General features: G+C 41.9%; 1 protein-coding gene across 4 annotated transcripts in view; it reads right to left on the bottom strand.

The window, feature by feature from the left end:
* LOC308584333 (kinesin-like protein KIF16B) overlaps positions 1 to 16,281 on the bottom strand; it is a 94,569-nt gene that overhangs the window by 47,065 nt on the left and 31,223 nt on the right. For all 4 annotated transcript variants that reach the window (XM_081188970.1, XM_081188969.1, XM_081188971.1 and 1 more), the window contains 3 exons: positions 9,670 to 9,789; positions 9,187 to 9,238; positions 7,749 to 7,886 (listed from right to left, as the gene is read on the bottom strand). In XM_081188970.1, coding sequence (XP_081045096.1) covers positions 7,749 to 7,886; positions 9,187 to 9,238; positions 9,670 to 9,789 — 310 coding nt within the window. The remainder of the gene's footprint in view (positions 1 to 7,748; positions 7,887 to 9,186; positions 9,239 to 9,669; positions 9,790 to 16,281) is intronic.

Genomic DNA, 16,281 nt, shown 5'->3' on the forward strand with positions numbered 1-16,281 from the left:
CACACAGAGAGAGAGAGAGAGAGAGAGAGAGAGAGAGAGAGAGAGAGAGACCGTATTCACAACTAACACTAAACATTTCAAACAAGCCTGTGTTCAGATGACATGCGAAGGCAGCACATTTGAGCAATCTCTGTAAGCCATAGTTTTGCTTACCAGGACATGTAAACTAGGCCAATTAGTTTGCTCCATCAAGTAGAAAGCAAAACTGAGCCAAAAAAATTAGGTGCAGAGAACTGCCAATGTTTCAAATTTAATATACTTAAGCTTATGTTCTCCTTCACTACTGCTTTAAAATGAATTTAATAAAGAACAGAAGGGTCTTGCCTACCCATTTATGAACACGTCAAAGCAACTTATTGGCAGCAAACATTATCTCTCAATACTATTCTTATACGTGCCCTCAAGGCCTTTTGAAGGGAACAAAGTGGAATAAAAAAGTGTTTCAGTTACCACAGTCATATACATTCTTACCCTTTTCCTGTAAGTTTGCCTTTATTTCCAATAAAATGAAACACACACACTTTCATAGTACAGTGGAACCTTGGTTCTTGAACTTAATCTGTTTCAGAACTGCATTCGACTCCTGAAACGTTCGAAAACCAAGGAGCGGCTCCCAATTAGCGCAGGAGCCCCAGAAACAATAGCCAAGAGCCGCATTGGATGTTCGGCTTCCGAAAACGTTCGAAAACCGGAACACATCTGGGTTTTCAGCATTCGGGAGCCAACTTGTTCGTCAACTAAGCCGTTTGAGAACCAAGGTTCCACTGTATTTAGCCAAGACAGAAATGTGAGTGTGAAGAATGGCATGCAGGCCTATGTAAGCCCCACACACAAGATTCAGAAAGCAATGTGTAGATTTCTGTGTGTTGCCACTGTGCAGTGCTTTGAGTCACAAGACTCTGTTTATATTCCAGAGACATTCCAGACTGTTGGAAGTCTCACGGAAGACAGGAGACGGATGTGATGTTACTGTTTCCCGTTCCTTTGTTTTTTTCAGTTGCTCTCTGTCTTTCACAGAGAGAGGATGATTTCTTTTCTGTCTGCGTAGCTAGCAATAAAACTCTTTCTGATGTAGCTCATAAATCTCGTCACTTCTGCTGCTTTGAAACTCTGCTGAATGGGGAACGTGCCTGGAGGCTTATCAAAGGCTCAGGCCGTTAATTATCGTCGGAGGAGAGAACGAAGGCGGAGGAGTAGCTCGGTCGTAGCGGAGGCTCCAACACTTGGACCCATCTCAGCTGGCTCCATGCTGCTTTTTGTACCCAGACAGACTTGACCCAGTAGTCAACTGCAAAAGGTAGCATGGTATGATTGCCAGAATGGGGAACCTGCAGCCTTTATGGTGTAGCTGGACTCCAGCTATCATCAGCTGCAGCCAGCATGACCAATGGTCACAGTTGTTGAAAGCTGTAGTAAACAACGCAGTCCCTTATGAATTTCCTGGCTCCAGATTAGAGACTCACAGCAATTTGTGCAGTCTGACACCATCAGTTCTAAGTTCTGAGGTTTTCCTAATGCACAAAAGAAAATGCACTAGCTTGTTTCTGAACAACTACTTCCAGAGCCAATCAAATCAGCACGGTCCACTTCTCAGTTTGAAAACACAGATGGGGAGACATTCTAAAAATGAGCAGAATTAGGACAATCCCAGGGATCACAAGAAAACGGAAACATGGGATTTCAGCTTCTTTGATTTCACTCTCTCTGGTGTCAAAAGTGCAGCCCCAATCATTACCCTTCAGTTTGATCTGTTTGCTCCAAACAAAAGCAGATGCTATCGAGTCATCTTTCCATGTTATGCCTTAATTATTCTTGGAACAGCTCAAACAGTTTTCTTGACTTGGAGAGATAAAAGAGAGCTCTAGAGGTTCCAGCTACAAACTAGATCACATTCTGTAAATATCATAAAATACCATGAGCTCTGGAAAAACTATTTCAATAATTCAGTAGGGCAAAAGGAGGTGATAAAAAGGAGGCATGATTTGTGTTTTTAAAGACGAAGAGGCTGGGAGTTTGCGAGTTGGTCTGGAAGACTTCCTGCATTATGTCAAAAATACTCAATCTTGAATCCTCATTGCCAGTTAAACACACTGAGTGCAGCATCTTTGGTTAATTCTATCAATCCATTTATATTTCGGCCACTTCAACATTTCCAGCAATTTCCACTAACTAGAGCAGAATTGCATTTTAAAAAGAACACTACAGCTTATGGATGAAAGCAAACGCCAAAAAAACAAACATAATCTCAATGCAACATGGCTCAGAACAATTTTCTTCGCATATTTCCATCCAAGGACCCCCTTTTTTAAAATAATATGCCCAATTCACTATGGAAATTAAAATGTAATAGAGATTGTATGACAAGTATACTTTGCAACCTATGCCAAACCGCCTCTTGGAAAGGCAGAATCCAGTGTTTTCTTTCAATTCAAAATTATGGTAACATTGCCTACTGCACTTTATCGCAGTCTAATCTTAAAGAAGATTTACTGTTCATAAAACTTTATGCAGCAAAGCTATTTCAATACTATCACCGTAATTTATGCTCTGCACCAGGCTGGCCTTCCTTTCAATTGGGATATTTTTATGAAACTATAGTCAAGGGTCCCAGCTGGTTACAATTCTGCCAGCTAACACTGTAAAATAGTTTTCTCTCTTAACTCTTTCATATGCTTGTTACTTCACAAAGCGTTTCTCATCCTTTTTGCCACCCTGAAAGTTAAATTTACTATTTTCCTTTGAGAAGCTCAGAGAGTGATTTAAGCACACTCGCTCAGCTGTTTTGAAATAATGGCAAAAAAGCAGCTCTAAATGGCACATTTATATTCCAGCCCTATAAAGATTCACGCACATGCTTCCCCAAGCATATAGGGAGTCTCAGGCTGCAGACTGACTGCGCAACTGAAGCCCTTATGACTTTGCAGGAATAGAATGTGGCCGCAACATTTGCTTATACATAGAAGAAAGTAGATTTCTAAAAAAAGAATTAACATCTTGAGAAAAGAGATGGCCCTGGTGCTGACTGCACAACATTTCCGAGTCTGCTTAACTATTCAGAGCTTGTAAAGCACTCAGAGGATGTGGTTGATTTGAGTGGTATATCAATGCCCAAAAAACAAAACTACAATGCCCACGCTGATGGAACACTTGTAACAGCACAACACTGAATTCCACGCAAAGTTTGCATCTCTAGCTGAACCAGGGAAACAATGATTTGTGCAAGCCATATTTCACTTGCTAACCAGGGTTACAAGTCCAGTTCATACTGTAGCTTGCAATCCTCCTCTTTGGACAAATTGGGACGGTTCGGATGTGCTGGCAAGCAAAGAGAATTAGGAGAGGAAATCCAAGAATCAAACAGAGAAGGAGAGATAGTTGAAGCTTGTTTGCGTATCACCAATCCAAATTCTGGTGTTACATCTGAACCACCCAGCATTTCCGAAGCTCAACCGGGATTTCTTCGCTTGATTTCAAATGGCTTTTTAGGGTTAATTTTGAATGATGCCAATTTCAGTGAACATATCATACTCACCATCTTTAAGATTAAAAAGGGGTTATGCAGGAAGGAAGAGTGAAGAGAAATCAGCATGCCTATATCACGCCAGTAAATTAAATGTCTTCTGTCTGCATTGGATGACATTTCCTTTAACTAATGTTAATTAGTTTATAGTTGAAAATCTAGACTGCAAGTTCACTGGGGTGGAACTATGTCATGTAGACAGTATTTTTTAATGGAAATGGGATGAGATGCTCTTATTCGGCTAGGCTTTGGGTGGCTAAAGCGGAATACTGTATTTAACATGTTATTAACTATCCAAACCTCTTCAGATGGTAGTTTACTCAATGACAAATACAGTGGTACCTCTGGTTGCGAACGGGATCCGTTCTGGAACGCAACCCGTGTCTGCGCATGCGTGGGTCGCGATTCACTGCTTCGGCGCATGCACGTGATGTCATTTTGTGCGTTTGCGCATGCGCGAGTGGCGAAACCCAGAAGTAACCCTTTCCCGGAAATAACCCTTTCCCGGAAATAACTTCTGGGTCGCCGCTGGACGCAACCTGAAAAGATGTAACCTGAACCAAACGTAACAAGAGGTATGACTGTACACAGAGTTTTCTAGTAAAATTGGTATCGAATATGGAATGACAACCATTCCTCATTATTTTAAGTCCTAACTCTAACATGAACCATAGAATTGTAGCACTGGAAGGGACTCCAAGGATCATCTAGTCCAGCTCCCTGCAGTGCAGTAATCTCATCCATGACAGAGGGCCATCCAACCTCTGCTTAAAAATCTCCAAGAAAGGAGAGTCCACAACCTCCTGAGGGAGACAGTTCCACTGTCAAACAGGTCTTACTGTCAGAAAATTCTTCTTGACGTTTAGTCAGAATCTCCTTTCTTGTAACTTGAATCCACTGGTTCGAATCCTACCCTAAAGAGCACAAAAAAACAAGCTTGCTCCCTCCTCCATGTGACAGCCCTTGAGATATTTGAAGATGGCTATCATATCTCCTCTCTGTCTCCTCTTTCCCAGGCTAAACATACCCAGCTCCTTCAACCATTTCTCATAAGGCTTGGTTTCCAGACCCTTGATCATGGGTAGGCAAACTAAGACCTGGGGGCCGGATCCGGCCCAATCGCCTACTAAATCCGGCCCACGGACTGTCTGGGCATCAGTGTGTTTTTACATGAGTAGAATGTGTCCTTTTATTTAAAATGCATCTCTGGGTTATTTGTGGGGCATAGGAATTCGTTCACCCCCCCCCAAAAAAAAATACAGTCCGGCCCCCCACAAGGTCTGAGGGACAGTGGACCAGCCCCTTGCTGAAAAAGTTTGCTGCCCCCTGCCCTTGATCATCTTGGTTGCCCTCCTCTGCACATGCTCCAGCTTGTCAATATCCTTCTTAAATTGTAGTGCCCAGAACTGGACACAGTATTCCAGGTGTGGTCTGACCAAGGCGGAATACAGTGGTACTATTACTTCCCTTGACCTGGACACTGTACTTCTGTTGATGAAGCCTAAAATAGCATTAGCTTTTTTTTGCTGCTGCATCACACTGTTGACTCATGTTAAACTTGTGGTCCACCAAGACCCCAAGATCCTTTTCATATGGACTGCTAGTAAGCCAGGTGTCCCCCATCTTATATTTGTGCATCTGGTTCTTTCTGTCTAGGGACAGAAACCTTACATTTGTCCTTATGGAAATTCATAGAATCATAGAGTTGGAAGAGACCACAAGGGCCATCGAGTCCAACCCCCTGCCAAGCAGGAAACACCATCAGAGCACTCCTGACATATGGTTGTCAAGCCTCTGCTTAAAGACCTCCAAAGTAGGAGACTCCACCACACTCCTTGGCAGCAAATTCCACTGTCGAACAGCTCTTACTGTCAGGAAGTTCTTCCTAATGTTTAGGTGGAATCTTCTTTCTTGTAGTTTGGATCCATTGCTCCGTGTCCGCTTCTCTGGAGCAGCAGAAAACAACCTTTCTCCCTCCTCTATGTGACATCCTTTTATATATTTGAACATGGCTATCATATCACCCCTTAACCTCCTCTTCTCCAGGCTAAACATGCCCAGCTCCCTTAGCCGTTCCTCATAAGGCATCGTTTCCAGGCCTTTGACCATTTTGGTTGCCCTCCTCTGGACACGTTCCAGTTTGTCAGTGTCCTTCTTGAATTGTGGTGCCCAGAACTGGACACAGTACTCCAGGTGTGGTCTGACCAGAGCAGAATACAGTGGCACTATTACTTCCCTTGATCTAGATGCTATACTCCTATTGATGCAGCCCAGAATTGCATTGGCTTTTTTAGCTGCCGCGTCACACTGTTGGCTCATGTCAAGTTTGTGGTCAACCAAGACTCCTAGATCCTTTTCACATGTACTGCTCTCAAGCCAGGTGTCACCCACCTGTAGAAATATAAAAATAAAAAGAAGCACCTGCTCTCATTTTTATGCAATTTTGCTTTTCTCTGCCCATGAGCCTTCTTCACATTCATCATCAAATGCTACTTTTTCTGCAAAAATATGTGACCCTCCAAACACATAATACGGAATACCGTTCCCAAGAAGACAACTTGCTACTACACGCCCTTTGGTTTTTACTCTACAAGATTTCACATGTAACACCATGCAAGATATCTGCTTTCAGGATGGAGAACAAGGTAATCCCAGGTTTATTAAACTCTAGGAGCTTAATTTTATTTTTTTAAGGGGCAGCATTTGGATTTATTCCTGGTCCCTCCTAGTTTTGGCTACATTTTACTGACTGAAAACCAGTTCCACTTTTATTGCATTTGGCTATGCTAAATTTAAAAGACACATTAATGCCATCTCAATTAATTTTGACAAAGGCACGGTAGCTAATTACAAGGCATAGTCCCCACAACTCTCCCAAAGAGTTTAACACATTTTTGATGCATGGCAATTCTAAAAGGAAAGTAGATTGTTAAGTGCAAAAGGAGCTAATCATAAATATCTGAAGCAGGTATTTAAAGGTGCTGTGACTCCAGACTGTAAGATTAAACATTATTTAAGAAACAGTGCTAAAACATGCATAATTAAAGCTAGCATGAAGACTTTCCAGCTTGTGAACTGTGATTTGGTGTACATGTTGCTGCCGTCTATCTACATTTAAGTTGGTTGTCTTGGTTAATCCAGACTCTAAAGTTTTCTTCCAAAACACAGGTTCTCAAATGTAAGCCTATGAAGATATGAAGGAGGCTGGGGAGAATTCTTTCGGCCTTCCCAATTTCATATATACAAAAGTGGATAGGCTAGTTAGCAGCACTCATAAAGAAACACAGCAAACAGGATAGAAAGGATCAGGAGTGTGCTTCAATAACCTTGGGGAAGAAACACAAGGGGGAAAATGTTAAAAATAATATGGCGTTCAGTTAGGTGTCAATACTCAAGCACTGCAGGCCACTTGGGTATATCCACCTTAAAACCAGTTTAGTGGAGAAACTGATGAAAGGTCTTGAAATCCCCAGAGCAACTGCCTGGGCATTGTTTGCGACACTCAAAAATACAGCAGTCTAGCAAGCTCCCATCTCTTCCCTTCATCTTAATAATACTCAACAACTACATGAAGCTGTTGTACTGAGAGAACGGCAGCGAAAAATGAAGTGTAATCCCCTTCTTTCAAGGGAGTGGTGGAAAATGAAATTGAACAGCTGAGCATCATTGCAGTCACAGCTTTAGTGCGAACACTGAGTCCAATTAAACAGTCACCCCCAAACTCAATCCAGGCCACCAATCATTTTCCTCTTTCTCTGGAATGGCCACACCTGAACTGCATGGAGATTACAAGCCAGTCTGACGATCCCTGAAATATCTAGAACATATGGATGTGGGGGTGGGGGTGGGGGGGTTTGGGGTTTGGTGGGTGTCTAAATAGAGATTGTTGGCATCCTCTGACTTGGAGGCAATGGAGGAGTGCACTTTTGGGGGTGAAGTCAAACGTTGAAGAGTTAGAGCTCTGGCTATGGTTGTAGAGACCAATACGTGAGAGACATGTTTTATTGCAGTTAGGGCAGACGAAGGCATCCAGTTATGCCATGGTGCATATGGAGCACACATACTAAAGAAACATACTGTATGTTGTACTTCTAATCACTGTATCATTTGCACAACGAAAACAGAAGTTTGATATTTAACAGAAATTGATATATAGAAAAAGAACAGCAGGGAAATTAGATCTCAAAATACAATGGATTTTCATTGCAGAGAAGAAATGTATAGATACCTTGGTTGAGTTGTATGGCCTCTGTGATCTGAATTCCATTTACAGAACATTGTGCTCCACTCAGTGGTATTAAATTAACTGTTCCATTGAAATGTTCAAAGATGCAGTGCTCACTTTCCAAATCGAGGCCATGAAGGACTATGAAATGCAAACATTTTTCTTCTATTAGTAAACAAGAAGATAAGCCAGGTACTTATGATACACAATTTACAAATCTATTGACTCTCATTCTATTCACTGGAAAAAGAGATTCCTGATTTTTAAGCATCTTCTTGCATTGTGTGTGTGTTTACAAACAAAAGAGAAAGAGAGAGATATGTTGTATCCAGGAATTTCCTGCGGCAACCAAAAGGGCTCCTTTTTCTTAAGAGGCAGGACCCTGATGCAGCAGAGACTCTCACACTGTTAACCGGATGCTCCTGTAGGCAAAAAGTTATTTTGCCAATCCCCTTGCCTGTATAGCCTCTGTATTATCTCCCACAATGCTCTGGAGGGTCCCCCAAGCCTTCAGAACAGACATGGGGGGCTCTGGGGGCTGCTGGGAGAAGGGAGAAATTAGATAAAAATACATCCTTAGTTTCTGCTGCAGGAGCATCTAATGCAACTTATAAAAAATAGTGTAAAGGGAGCAAATAAAGTTAAGTGGTCTCACTATGAAATCCCTGTATAAAAGTAGATTCAAGTTGGACAAATATTACATGTATGTCCTGGTAACTTAAACAGAACACTTCACACATAAAACTAATTCATAATTAGTGGAAACTGAGGCCCGCTTCATTTACTGTTAAGAGAACTATATGTGAAGAGAACTATGTATCTGCAGGTAGGTTGGTCTGCCATAGTCGAAACAAAATAAATAAAATAAAATAAAATTTAAAAATTCCTTCCAGTAGCACCTTAGTAAAGGTAAAGGTAAAGGTAAAGGTACCCCTGCCCGTCAGGGCCAGTCGTGACCGACTCTAGGGTTGCGCGCTCATCTCGCTCAAGAGGCCGGGAGCCGGCGCTGTCCGAGGACACTTCCGGGTCATGTGGCCAGCGTGACGAAGCTGCTCTGGTGAGCCAGCACCAGCACAGCGCACGGAAACGCCGTTTACCTTCCCACTAGAAAGCGGTCCCTATTTATCTACTTGCACTTAGGGGTGCTTTCGAACTGCTAGGTCGGCAGGAGCTGGGACCGAAGGACGGGAGCTCACCCCATCGCGCGGGGATTCGAACCGCCGACCTTTCAATCAGCAAGTCCTAGGAACTGTGGTTTAACCCACAGCGCCACCCGCGGTCCCAGCACCTTAGAGACCAACTAAATTAGTTATTGGTATGAGTTTTTGTGTGCATGCACACTTCTTCAGATATATCTGCAGCGTGAGGAATATCCCCCCCCCCCATGTTTTAGGAAGATAACTCAGACAGGGTTCTCCCCGCCCCCTCTTATTTAATTTACCAATATCCTGTTCTGATGCAGCATCTTCTCTGCCAACGTGTGTTTGTCCCTCCTATAGAGAAGAGTAAAACTTATTTACTATGGAGCAAAAATAAAATGATTCCACATAAGTAGAACAACAATAGCTAAAACTGCTAATGAATTAAAGAGCTTTTATCAAGGAAATATTGTTTTCATTACTGTTCCTCCTTAACAGGCAAGAAAGAGCATCCTGAAAGTTTCCAAGCAGCATCAATTCACGGCCACAGCAAAATGAATGAACCAATATGCTCCACTAGGGTGCCATTCATCTGTCATTGACTCTTGGGACAGATACAGGCAGTACTGACTGATACTTTTATACTAAACAAATTAGAGTACCTAACAGCTGATGTCACATTATTGCAGGGATGTAATGGATGCTTAGCTTATTTAGACAACAAATTAACACTATCATTAAAATTGCCCATTTAGGAACAGGAAGGCAAATAAATATTGAGTTACCTTCAGGTGATACAAGATGATGCCAGTACTGAGAAGATCATCATCAATGCCTATTAGGTGAGGCAGCTCAGAATCTAGCACAACACCAATTCCTTCTTTCCTCAGTGCCAAAGTTTGCTCCTGCAAAAATAAACAGGAAAAAGCTACTTACTGGATTTATTTCTGTATGTGAATTCTACTGTCGTAATAGTTAAAGAGAAAAAAGTGAGTGAAATCACCATCACAGAAAAAAAGGAAAGATGATAGGCTACACAACACAAGATCTTACTATTCAATGTGACTGTTTCTTTATTGGAAAAGAAACAGCCCGGTTATTTCTAAATAAGCAAACAGATGAATAAAAAATGTATTGCAGCTTTTGACACTTAGCTGTTTAAGGACAAAAAGAATTATCTATCCTATGATCCTGGTGCATTATTAAGTATTATTTATTATTAAGTATTTATTAAGTATTTATTAAGTATTATTATGTATTAAGTATTTATTTTATACCACTTCTCTGTTATAAAATACCCACAACACAGCTTACAAAAATCAAGATGTAGAATAATGCCGCACATACAAACAGTAAGAGAAAAAGCCTTTGGAAACTGCAGCAGATTAAAAAGCAGGAAACTAGCAGAATAACCTTCTTTTATATAAACCAAATGGCAAAAAAACCCTTCAGCGGTCATTGCTACTGTTAAACCTCCAACAACTTAAGACTTCTTGGGACTGATTACTCATTACACAAACACTAATTTGAGATTCAAAGGCTTTGGTATCAGAAGGTATTTAACCTAGGTAGGCAACAGCATAGGCAGAAAGATTTGCAAGTGTTAAGTTCTCTTTGGACAATTCCTGCGTATAGTGAAAAGTTTAGGAGGTTGAAACCTGCCCCGAGAACTGTAGGGCATTATTTCCTTGGCTGGAAGATTAATGTAAGCAGATGTGCAGTAGTCCTGCGCCAGGTTCAATTTTCAGTACACAAGCTCCCATTTCAGAATGGGAACACAATTCTTGCCAAAAAGGTTGCAAAAAGCCCCCGAGAACTTGCTGCAGTTCTTACACCAAACCATCTCACTTTCTTTGCAAATGTTTCTTCAGAGAGAAGCCCTGAGACTGCACTGCACAGTGAACTGTGGATTATCCCCTTTTTGAGTCTCAATTTGAGATGAGTCTTTGTTCTGACCACCTCCATTGCAAGGATCCTTCATAAGGGAGTTGCTGCCAGGAGCATTATGCGCAGGTGTATTTTGATGCACGGAACAGAATGAAAGTTTCTGAGTGATGGCGGAAGGAAGAACATTCAACAGGACTTTGTTTGTTTGTCTTGTTGCTATTTTGTTAAAGTTATTAATATTGATTTCTAGATATGAATGCCATAGTACTTTGTGAATCCTATACAGTTGTACCTTGGAAGTCAAACGGAATCCGTTCCAGAAGTCCGTTCAGCTTCCTAAACGTTCGGAAACCAAAGCGCAGCTTCTGATTGGCTGCAGGAAGCTCCTGCAGCCAATCAGAAGCTACGGAAATCCCATCGGACATTTGGCTTCCAAAAATAGTTCGCAAACTGGAACAGTCACTTCTGGGTTTGCAGCACCCGGGAGCCAAAACGTTTGAGAACTAAGCTGTTTGAAAACCAAGGTACGATTGTAATATGATTTTTGGTGTAACTGTGATGTTTGGCTTATTTTTTAGTTGTTTTGTTAATAGTTTTACATAGATGGCAATTGTTTTATTTGTGATTTGTGACTGTTTTACTGATGATTTGTCAAGTATTCTATACAATTTATGCTGTTCCATTATGTTATTTTTATCTTTTGTTTGTAAGCCGCTTTGGGATTCATTTGAATAAAAAGTGGCATAGAAACAGAATCAATCAATCAGTCAATCAATCAATCAATCAATCAATTAATTCCTACTTTAAGAGAAGGGATTTGCATGTCCTCCCTCTGCCAAGAGAGGGGAGATTCAGATCACACAGTAAATCGCCTCCTTTAAAGTGGTAGGTGCTGCTTTTAAAAGAGGCTAACCGATGAAACAGCCCAGTTTTTATGCCCTATAATGGGCCCCAGATACAACTCTGGCAACAGCATTCTGCTACAGTAGATGAAAACAAAAAAAGGAAAAGGCTTTTAAAAAGCATCTGAATGCTCTTTCAGGGCACTCCCATAAATAATACCTTACAACAGCCCAGTCTAGATATGACCAAGGCACTGCTGCAATTTGCATTATTCAATGGTGACTCAAGAAAGGCCAACAAAGTTGTGCAAAACCCATGTGATAGTGCCAGTGAAATAATTACACAGAAAATAGGTGGTTTTTTTTTTCATTTTAAGACCAACCCCCCCCCCCAAACATGCAACCTTCTGCTGATGAAGAACAGCCAACTAACATAACCTCCCATGAATGCAGTAACTGGAGAAAATGCCAAAATGGAAGAACCAGCCAAAATTCATAGAGGCAGATTTTTAATAGTACTAATCTGCTTCAGTTGGAAAAAAGAGAACTGGAAATCAATGTCTCCTGCAGGATTCATACCTGATTTGTTTAGTTGTTAAGAAGTTAAAGCAGACTAGATTGTCATGCTAATCTGATTTAGCCAAAAGCAATTGCGATCCATGCTGCAAAAGCAGTTTCTTTTAAGCTATAAAACATTACTGTTGTCTATAATTTAGCTTGTTTGGTTTATGGCTACCTGCTAATTTGCAGCTAATACCAATTGATTAAGAAGTGATCAGGTTACAAAGAGAAACCAGATGAGCACATATAAATGTTCTTTGCAAATGATTTAAGTATGCTTACTATCATTACCAGTCATTATTCAGTTCTCTTGTAATGTAACAGAAGATTCTATTGGTTCCAAGCAAAACAAGTAGATAAAATTTATAACATTAACACAAAATAAAAATGAGAGAAGTATAATTGAACACAGCAGAACTAAATTAGTCTTCTGTCCTATATAACAGCCTCAGGAAAACGTGCTGACATACTGTGAGATATTGTTATCTTCATTATGATAGGCATTGCAATGTTAAATCAGGCATGGAAGAGAAATGTTGGGACTACTGTCAAGTACATAGCTAAATTCAACTGATTTCAAGTGGGTTGGATAGAACAAGCCTATTCAACATCAATTCAGAAGGAAGTCTTTCCTTGAATTGAATTCAGTGGAACTTACTCCCATGAAAGGGTACATAGCCCCGCTCTCAATAAATACTGAATGTAGGATACACTAAAACATGGCTAGGAGTATTTATACTTCTGTGTATATCTTCACTATGCATGGACATGTTTGTGTGCACTGGCTATATGACGAAAACAGTATCTGAGAGCTGGGAAAGAAAAAGAAACGGGAGTCACCAAACAGCCTTCAAAACAAAAGCTATTTCACTGAATCGTCTCCATGACAAAACGAATCCCTTAATGCTTGAAGTTCTGATATGCACAGAGCACCTACATTTCAGCCCAATGAAAGAAGCTGGAAAAGCAACATCTTTGACCTCTCATTTGAGCAGTACTGAGAGTTGGTTCCGCAAACAACACATGTTTACATCAGGTAAAAAAATCAGTGGTAAAGATCAGGTGCCTCATATGAGCTGAAGTTCCTTCCACTGACATTAAAGGTAAAGGTAAAGGGACCCCTGACCATTAGGTCCAGTCGTGGCCGACTCTGGGGTTGTGGCGCTCATCTCGCTTTATTGGCCGAGGGAGCCGGTGTACAGCTTCCGGGTCATGTGGCCAGCATGACTAAGCCACTTCTGGCGAACCAGAGCAGTGCATGGAAACGCCGTTTACCTTCCTGCCAGAGTGGTACCTATTTATGTACTTGCACTTTGATGTGTTTTTGAACTGCTAGGTTGGCAGGAGCAGGGACCGAACGGCGGGAGCTCATCCCATCGCGGGGATTCGAACCGCCGACCTTCTGATCAGCAAGTCCTAGGCTCTGTGGTTTAACCCACAGCGCCACCAGTCATAGAATCGGAAGGGGCCCCAGGGGTCATCTAGTCCAACCCCCTGCAGTGCAGGAATCTCCCCTGAAGCCATTCATGACAAATGGCCATCCAACCTCTGCTTTAAAACTTCCAAGGAAGGAGAGTCCGCCACTTCTCGCATGAGTCCATTCCACTGTCAAAGGGTTCCTCCTGTCAAAAAGTTCTTCCTGTTGAGTCAGAATCTGCTTCCTTGCCATTTAGATCCATTATTTTGGATCCTCCCCTGTGAAACTGGGGGAAACCCCCCCCCCACAAGCTTGCTCCATCTTCCATGGATGAAGCCACCCCTCGATACAATTCACTGCCCAGGGATCAGAAATTATACTACCTGTTGAGGTAACTGATGAAGCCACTACCACCTAACATTCTCCAAGAAATAAAGGTTCATTTTCATCAGAGCTGATCTCAATGGCCCCACACTTAAGTTGTGAGTTAGATATGTCGAAAGCTGCCTTATAGCAAGTCGGTCCACTGGCACATCTAGCTTAGTGCCGTTTACACGGACGAGCAATAGCTTTGCAGGGTTTCAGACAGTACAGTCACACCTCGGGTTACAGATGCTTCAGGTTGCATTTTTTCAACCCGCACGTGCGCAGACGCACAGCTATGGGTTGCGAATGCTGCAGGTTGCGAATGTGCATCTTGCACGGATCACATTCGCAACCCAAGCATCCACTGTAGTCTCTCAAAGCCCAAACCGGAGATGCTGGGGCTTGAAGCATGAACCCTGTGCATGCAACAGAAATGCTCTACCACTGAGCTATATGGTCCATCCTCTTTGGAAACCTAATACAAAACAGCCATCGAAAGGTCAGAACACAGCAAACTCAAAAGGTGTACTCGTGCTGGTTTCAAGTAAAAAGATCAAGTGTTTCCACGAAGACAGATGAAATGGCCTTTAAAAACCTATCAGTTTGATTTTGTGTGCCCATACCATAAACTAATTGGTGCTCTTGCTCTCTCAAATGTCATAGGTAATTGGCTGGTCAGATAGCTATGGATTTTGATATCTTTCGTACTTCTACAAGCACACAAATCCTGCTATGAACTCCATAACTGTTTCTTAAGCCACCCAATTTTATGTGCTCTGTTACTGATGCAATACAAATAAGTTTCAAAATAACCTCAAAGCTGAGCATTATGGGCACCACTGTATTCACAATTACCTTTTACCTTATAACGGGAAGCTGCATATAGCACATAATGCAAGAACAAAACCCCGGGACAGTTAAATCCAAGGACCCCTGGACAGTTAAATCCAGTCAAAGGTGACTATGGGATTGCGGCGCTCATCTCGCATTCAGGCCAAGGGAGCCAGCGTTTGTCCACAGACAGCTTTTCTGGGACATGTGGCCAGCATGACAAACTGCTTCTGGTGCCACAGAACACCGTGACGGAAACCAGAGCGTGTGGAAACACCATTTACCTTCCTGCCACAGTGGTACCTATTTATCTACTTGCACTGGCATCCTTTTGAACTGCTAGGTTGGCAGGAGCTGGGACAGAGCAATGAAAGCTCACTTCGTTGTGTGGATTCGAACTTCCAACCTTCTGATCGGCAAGCTGAAGAGCCTTAGTGGTTTAGACCGCAGAGCCACCCACATCTCGCCCTTCACTATATACTCAACAAGGAACCACATCTCACCATGGCTTCTTGATGTTTGCATCATATAGATATTATCCTTTGCATCTTACTTTAAATTTCTGAGTACATATACTTAAGATATGTTAAGCCAGGCATCCCTAAACTCAGCTCTCCAGATGTTTTGGGACTACAATCCCATCATCCCTGACCACTGGTCCTGTTATCTAGGGATGATGGGCGTTGTAGTCCCAAAACATTTGGAGGGCCGAGTTTGGGGATGCCTGTGTTAAGTGCATACCTAAAAAGTATGTGTGTTGTGGCCTTTGCTTTTGTGTTTCACATTTGGGCATTGCAATGATCCACCAGCAATTGCCCCAGTCAAAGCGGTCCTATCCTGACTGTCCATTTAAGACTGCCCCAATTTGCCATTCCAGGAGCCAGGACTGCTGCAACTCAGCCAGTATTCCCGATCATGTAAAACTGGGATCTCAAAAATCCAAACCCAATTATAAAAGCCTTCTTGCTTTTACAGGTGGTACAGAATGAGTATTACGGACATGAACATCACATTCCCATGGACAGCATTCTGCTCAGGAGACTCTTAAGTCTATATAGATGATTACTGAAAGCTTGTCTAATAAGTGAGAATTGGCTTGATTCTCAATGCCTTCCATCAGGCTCCGTTAAGTCAAAATACTGAATTTTTTGAGAAAAATTAAATAGCATCTGGGTATGAGTGACAAGGAAAGTAATGCCAAAACCTGTTGTGAGAAAGTTATTCTGACATATTTGATATTCATACTGAAGTGATAAGATGCCCATTAAGGAAGGAGAAACTTATTCCGTGGGCCTTGCTAATGCAGTGCCAGTTTTTTAAAAAAATTGTTATGCAAGTTTTTTGGGTGCACTGTAATGCTGTACAAACTCTGTAACTGACGCCCTGCTCATAAACCTCAGTGCAGCATATAGTTAAAGTTACAAGCCATGGGTGACATTCAACAATTTCCACCTACTCATACAATGGATGTGTGTGTGCAACACTGGTTTCTC

The sequence above is a fragment of the Podarcis bocagei genome (genome assembly GCF_964188305.1).
Source record: "Podarcis bocagei genome assembly, chromosome: 3".
Taxonomy (NCBI): Eukaryota; Metazoa; Chordata; class Lepidosauria; order Squamata; family Lacertidae; genus Podarcis; species Podarcis bocagei.